This window comes from Physeter macrocephalus, chromosome 12 (genome assembly GCF_002837175.3).
Source record: "Physeter macrocephalus isolate SW-GA chromosome 12, ASM283717v5, whole genome shotgun sequence".
Taxonomy (NCBI): domain Eukaryota; kingdom Metazoa; phylum Chordata; class Mammalia; order Artiodactyla; family Physeteridae; genus Physeter; species Physeter macrocephalus.
Window position 1 is genome coordinate 54514012 of NC_041225.1, and position 7089 is coordinate 54521100.

The 7089-nt window shown below is 43.4% G+C and overlaps 2 protein-coding genes across 2 annotated transcripts in view; one reads left to right on the plus strand and one right to left on the minus strand.

Annotated features, from left to right (window-relative positions):
- CEBPZ (CCAAT enhancer binding protein zeta) overlaps nt 1-1141 on the minus strand; it is a 22897-nt gene extending 21756 nt beyond the window's left edge. Inside the window, exon 1 of the mRNA XM_007103379.4 lies at nt 913-1141. Coding sequence (XP_007103441.1) covers nt 913-1068 — 156 coding nt within the window. The 5' untranslated portion in view covers nt 1069-1141. The remainder of the gene's footprint in view (nt 1-912) is intronic.
- NDUFAF7 (NADH:ubiquinone oxidoreductase complex assembly factor 7) lies at nt 1139-6787 on the plus strand. The gene is made up of 4 exons (XM_024118704.3): nt 1139-1261; nt 1570-1733; nt 5611-5691; nt 6653-6787. Exons 1-4 carry the CDS (start codon nt 1210-1212, stop codon nt 6785-6787), a joined length of 432 nt encoding a protein of 143 aa, XP_023974472.1. The 5' UTR covers nt 1139-1209.
- The last annotated feature ends 302 nt before the right edge of the window (nt 6788-7089 follow it).

A 7089-nucleotide genomic window follows, 5' to 3' on the forward strand; every position in this document is an offset into this window, starting at 1 on the left:
TTTTTTAGATTCCATATATATGTGTTAGCATATGGTATTTGTTTTTCTCCTTCTGACTTACTTCACTATGTATGACAGACTCTAGGTCCATCCACCTCACTACAAATAACTCAATTTCGTTTTTTCATGGCTGAGTAACATTCCATTGTATATATGTGCCACATCTTCTTTATCCATTTATCTGTCGATGGACACTTAGGTTGCTTCCATGTCTGACCTCATTTCTTACTGCTTTCCTCTCACCTCACTTGCACTATTTTTATTGTTCCTGGAACAACAAAACCAAAAATGCTCACTTCCTTCTTTCCTTCAACTTTCTGCTCGAAAACTCAGGGGTGGGTCCCCCGATCACCTCGTTTAAAACTGTAACGCCTCTTCCATTTATTATCCTCCCTCCCGTTTTAATTTTCTCCACTCAGCGTCTGATATACAATGTATTCCAAAGTTTGGTTACTGTTTCTTTGCCTTAATTAGGATGTAAATTCCAAGAGCTCAGAGAGCTTCTTGGGCGTAAACTGAGCGTGTGGGTGTACTTTGTGAGAATAGAAGTTAAATTCCAATACCAGTGGGGCTCCAAACACTGATACCACGAGGTCAGGACCCAAAAAAAAGTCAGTCCTCTCCGACCTGATGGAGTGCCAGTTATACTACGTCAATAAAATGAGATGACACCTACATCCTAAGAAAAGACACGGCATAAAAACGTTCAATTCGAAACGACTTTTCTCTTGCAAAGAGCAATGTGAAAGAAGAAGTGCGGGAAGCGCACCGAGCACATTTCGAAACTGGGATCTGGGTCCACGACGCCCTCCCACTCTGCAGCTCGGGGGCTGCCGGGCCACTTGCCCGCGCCGCTCGCGGGACCACTCCACGCGCCTGGGTCTCCCTTCTCCTGGAGTCCAAGGCCATTACCTTGGTGCCTCCAAGCCGTAACACCTCCTGCAGGGAGAACCCATCGTCGGCTTCATCGTTAGCATCCTCGTCGTCCTCGTCCGGATCTTCCACCACGTCTTCCGGGAGACAGGGCCGCTTGGCGTGGAACTCCAAAGGTTTCTTAGCGGCCGCCATGGCAAGCAAAGTTCACACGCACGGCCCAAAGCTTCCTTCCGCTTGGCTGGGTGACGTACTTCCGGAAGGGGGCGTGTCCTCCCCCGGAAATAGGAGCATTCCCCACCTCCGGGCGGCTAGCAGCTGGGTTCGGAGTCCGGGATGAGTGTTTTGGCTGCGGCAGGCGCTGGGCGGTTGTGGGCCGTGCGCGCGGGTAAGCATTTGAGGTGCCAGATCCCCCGTTGCCGCGGAAACCGCCCGGGGCGCCTTCTCCAGTTGAGGGGGTTCCGGGGCGCTCTGGGCTGCAGCCTGGAGTCCAGCGTCAGACACGAAACGGCTGTGTAGTCGTGGGCCAAGCGCGTGCCTCCTGCGCCCTTTGGTCGTGCTGAGGGCCCGAGACCGCTTTCCTGGCTTTGGCCGAGGTGAAGGGTTGACGAAGCCGCTTTGAAATCACTCAGGCTGCTGTGCACATGCCAATACTAAGGTTTCTAATGAATGCCGTTTAATGTGTGTTTTCTACAGCCCTTCCTTGTCTTTGGAGAGGAAAGTACTTCAGCTCCGGGAATGAGCCGGCAGAAAACAACCCGGTGACCCCTATGCTGCGGCATCTTATGTACAAAATCAAGTCTACTGGTCCCATCACCGTGGCCGAGTACATGAAGGAGGTCTTGACCAACCCAGCCAAGGTATGGGTCGGGGGAGCCCGGGGACCAGGCCCGCTCTAGCTGCGCTGCGAGGTGTGAACCAGGGGGATATGCTCAGAGAGGACCCCGAAGGTCCTCAGCCCTGGCAATTGCCTTCCAGGGGAAGAGCCACGCTCGAAGACCTGGGGACAGATAAATAAATCTGTCAGTTGGTCAGGGCTGGGTCAAGTCAGCGGCAGTGGCTTTAAAGAGAGGACAAAAACAAACAAAAAAAATAAAGAGAGGACAAGTTACAAAGATGTTCAGGGAACGATGTAACCGATTGGATTTATGAGATGAAGGAAGGATGACTTCCCTACCTGGGTTTATGGTAGATACTGGAGTCATTTTTCAGGAAGAAGGGAATTCAGGGGGAGGTAGAGGTAGGAAAGAGTTCAGTCCGAACTCTTTGAATTTGAAGTGTTTGTGGGACTCAGGTGGAAATGTCCAATAGGCAACAGGAAATACGAATTTAGTGCCTGGAAAGCTGTGTTGGGATGGTATCAGCAGGCACTGGAAGCGTATTCCATTGAGAATGGAAGGTCTGGGTGTTTACGTTCTAGCATTAGGCATTGTCACAGGTTTTTGACCTTCATTTCCTTGTCTGCTCTGCAGAGTCACTTGGTGAAAGCCTGTGGTCCTTTTATTTTAGAATGTTTCACCTTTTGTTGGGTTGAAATATGAGATCTGTGGAATCCTGGGGTTCGTTTGGCCTTTTGCTGTTGGATATAGTAGAGTGACTCAGGGTCCAGAGGTTTAGTAAAGGAAGAGATCCTTTAATGCCTGTATGCAGTGTTACAGTGTACCAAAAGTTCAGATAAGGAGAAGCTTTAAAACAAACATCTCTGGGTTAGAGTTGAGGTCCACTCATCAGTTATCCATTTATTGAGGCGCCATATGTGCCAAACACTGTCTCAGGCTTTGGGAACACTGCAGTGGACAATGGAGCATGGCGCTTATGTTCTAGTGAGGTAATGAACCATAAACAAGGAAACAAATAATTAAGATCATTGTGGATTGTTGTAAGTGCTTCTGAAGGAGGAAAAAACAAACAAACAAACAAAACTGGGTTAATAGGGATTGAAAGCAAACACTGTAGTGGGAATAGGGACTGTAGAAGTCCCTTAGGTAGGTGGTCGGGGAAGGCTAGTACATCGGAGCTGAGGCTTGAAGGCTGAGGATGGGGCAGCCTGGCAAAAGTCTGGGAGAAGTGGGTCCCCAGCAGAGGATCCAGAAACACAAGGTTTTTAAGCTGGGAAATGCTTTGGTACACAGAGAAGAGAAGGGCACCAGTGTGGCTGCAGGGCAGTGACTGGCGGGTGGGAGAGTTTGATGGTGAGGAAAGTAGTATGAGATGAGTTTGGAGAGGAGCCAGTTCATGCAGTGCTTTCATGAAATTTAGATTTTTGTGTTAGTGCCATGGGAAACCTTCCTTTAGGAGGTGCATTCATGTACATTGTGTTGGCAGTGACATCAGGCGGAGATAGTAAGTGAGCCGTTGGCCATAAGAGTCTGGAGTTCGTGAGAAAGATTGGGCATACATATACAAATTTGGTCATCATCAGTATACAGATGACGTTAAAATAAAAAGGAACCAGCGAGAGTATACTTAAAGAAGAGAAGGTTTTTCAGGAGTAAGCCTTGAGGTAACTCAAATTTAAAGTCGGGGTTCTTAACCTAGGGATCCTTGAATAGAAATCAGGGAGGTTGTAGACGTGGATGGGAATAAAAATTACACTTTTATTTTCATTAACCTCTAACTGAAGTTTAGTGTTTCTCTGATTATGAACATAGGCGACAACCAGTACCATCAGCAATACTATGTGATTTTAGTGTCAGTGGAAATCACTGACATTGTCATATCACAACAGAGTGATCATGATATCTCAAAATACTATTGTACTTCTCTGTACTTTAGAACTTCATTATTTATTAGAACTTCAGCTCAATTTTGCTTTTTAATATACTTATAAAAGTGTATATATATTACTATATCACAAATTTATTTTTAAAATATTTGATAAGTATTTTTCTTTTTTTATAAATTTATTTATTTTTGGCTGTGTTGGATCTTCTTTGCTGCACGCGGGCTTTCTCTAGTTGCGGCGAGCGGGGGCTACTCTTTGTTGCAGTGTGTGGGCTTCTCATTGCAGTGGCTTCTCTTGTTGCGTAGCACGGGCTCTAGGCGCGTGGGCTTCAGTAGTTGTGGCTCGCAGGCACTAGAGCGCAGGCTCAGTAGTTGTGGCACACAGGCTTAGTTGCTCCGCAGCATCTTCCCGGACCAGGGCTCGAACCCGTGTCCCCTGTGTTGGCAGGCAGATTCTTAATCACAGCACCACCAGGGAACCCTGATAAGTATTTTTCAATTGATTTCATATTTAGTCCTGTGTGTTTTAAGTCCTGTGCATTTAAAAACATTCTGTGAAGGATCTGTAGTGTTCATTAGACTGCCAGAGTGGTTTGTTTCACACACACCACACACACACACACACACACACACACACACACACACACACACACACACACACACACACACACACACCACCCCACCCCTGTAGTGTTCATTAGACTGCCAGAGTGGTTTGTTTCACACACCACAAACACACACACACACACCACCCCACCCCACCCCACCCCACCCCTGAAATACTTCCTTACGAAGGGAAAGAGAAAGGCTAGAGGGGAGATGCTGTATGGAGTGAAAAAAATTTTTTTAAAGATGGAAGTGACTTAATTAAATTTCTAATGCTGAGGGGGATAAGTTGAAACTGTAAGAGAAAGCTGTGATAGAAAGATCCTGGCCCATGAGGGTTATGTGAGAAATGGTGATTGAGCCAGAGGACAGGGTTAAGTCTGGAAAAGAGCAGAAGGTGTAGGCGTTTCATCCTTTGAGTCCCGAGGAAAGAATGGGAACAGTGGAGGCTAGATGGGGTCAGGAGCCTGAGGAAGTCTATTTAATAACATTCTTTAATTCCTGTGTGGGCCGGAGCCCAGGTCACCTGCTGAGAGTAAGCTGGTAGAAGAAGGGGCTCGAAGGGCATAGGGAAATTTTAAACAATTCTTGAGTGTTTCTTGAAGGCTAGACACTATGCTAAAACTTGGGATATGAAGGTAAATAAGACATAGTCCCGTCCCCCAAATGACTAATCTTTCTGGTGAAGAATTTAGATATATAAAGAAATAAGTTTAGAAAAGAAGGCATGTGGTTTCGCCTGAGGTTGGAGGGCTGGAGGAGGAGGTCAGAGAAGGTGGCATTTGAGCAGATTCGGTCTTACTGAGTAGAAGATTGCCAGGGAGAGATGGGAAAGAAGAAAGGAGAACATTTGCGATGGCAAGGATGTATGGCCAGGCAGGGCAAATTAAAAACAAAACAAAACAAAAACAAACAAAAAATCAACTTTTTATTGAGATATAACATTCACATAGAAAAATGCATAAATCACATTTATACAGCTTGATGAATTTTGACAAAGTGAACACTCCCGTGTCACCAGCACACAGGTCCAGAAGCAGCCTCGAGAGCAGGCAGGGCTGATTTGAAACACAGTGGGAGAGGTTGGGCGAGGGGCTTGCGGGGCAGCCAGGGTCTTCATGTGGAGGCAGGAGAGGGAGGGCAGCTGTGCAGTGTGGAGAGGGGCCCTGCTTGGCTTCTGCCTTTGTAGTCAAGGAGTGATTGTTATTCTACCAGTTCGGCAAAATGACTGTTACTTTGTAAAATTTAGGTAAAGATGCTGTTTATTTTGATTATTTAGAAGAGAGAACTTACTTAATGAAATAACTTGTTTATCTCATTGTATACATTATGTGAGATTTTGGAGGGGTGTTTTAAAAAGCTTATTTGAAAATTAATTTGTTTTCCCAATTTTTTCTTTTTATGTAGGGCTATTATGTGAACCGTGACATGCTAGGAGAAAAAGGAGATTTCATTACTTCACCTGAAATAAGTCAGATCTTTGGGGAGGTAATATCCAACGTAAACTCTAGAAGAAACTAATTATCAAACGTTTGAGAGTAGATCAAGTAGTAGTATTCTACAGTAGTGTTTTACAGCTTTGTTTTTGGTGATTCATCAAGTTTTAATTTTTTAGTGGTTTATATACTGAAGGAATAGAGAGTAATAGAGGTATTGAGGACATTTGAAAGGTTTATACTTTAGTGTAGAAAAGGAAATGTAGAGATACAAAGGACAGAAGGAAAGAAAAAGAAAAGAAATGGAAGAAAAGGTGTTGGAAAAGAGGAGAACCAGATGAAAAAATGAGAATGGAAAGATGAAGAGAGACAACAGGCAAGATGAAGAAGAAGGTTGAGAGTTCCCTCAAGAAGGAAGAGAGAAAAGATAAAAAATACTGACGAATTAGTGGAATCAAAATGCACGCTATAGCCTATACCCCTTATTTAGCTGTATTTACAGAAATCTCCTTAAGAACTTTGTTTTCAGGAATTCTAGTTCATTTATTTCTATATATAACCTTTGATCAATTTAGAAATAGAAAATAGTACACAAAAGGAAGAAAAATCTAGGCATTAAAAAATATTAATTATGACTTAAAGCCATGTAATTATTGAAATTACATGAATATGAAAAAATGGCAGAATCATATTTCATATGTCTGTTTGCTTTTAAATACTAGTACCTTTTGGTAAGTGATATCCTCTTATCTGTGTCATTGGACCTTTTATAGTAGAGGCTGCCTTTTAACTTGGTGTTTTTTTCTGTTATTAAGCTTCCTAAGTGGTGTCTGTTGTACTGTAGTCCCAGTGAAGTTCCTGTCTGCGTGAACATATATTAACATGTTAAATAACGTGTATGGTTGTTAGGGAACATTTTGCCTTCCGGTGTAAAGTCTATTTACATAGAGTTTTATATTGTGGTGTACTTTTATGCTTTATAATGCTTGAATGTAGTTCTTTCCTTGTCACAGCTCCTAGGGATATGGTTCATCAGTGAATGGATAGCCACTGGAAAAAATGCAGCTTTCCAACTGGTGGAACTGGGCCCAGGCAGGGGTACCCTCTTGGGAGATATTTTGAGGGTAAGTAATAAAAGAATGTCTTAAAGTGTCATGTACCTGACTCTTGTTACTTTTGACTGAGTTTGAAAACTTTGTTGATTTCCTTGGTTTTCAGTCTTATCTCCTTAATCTTATATTTCTCAGCTAAAATGTAATGTCAAAATAATATAATAAATCATTACTTGTTATCTGTTTTTAATCTTAAAAAATGGGGGTGAGGGGAGAATGTAAAAGCTAGAAGTATAAAACATTTAGAAGATATTATGGGAGAATATATTCATCTTCTGAGTAGGGAGGGTTTTTTTTTTTTTTTTTTTTTTTTTTTTTTTTGCGGTTCGCGGGCCTCT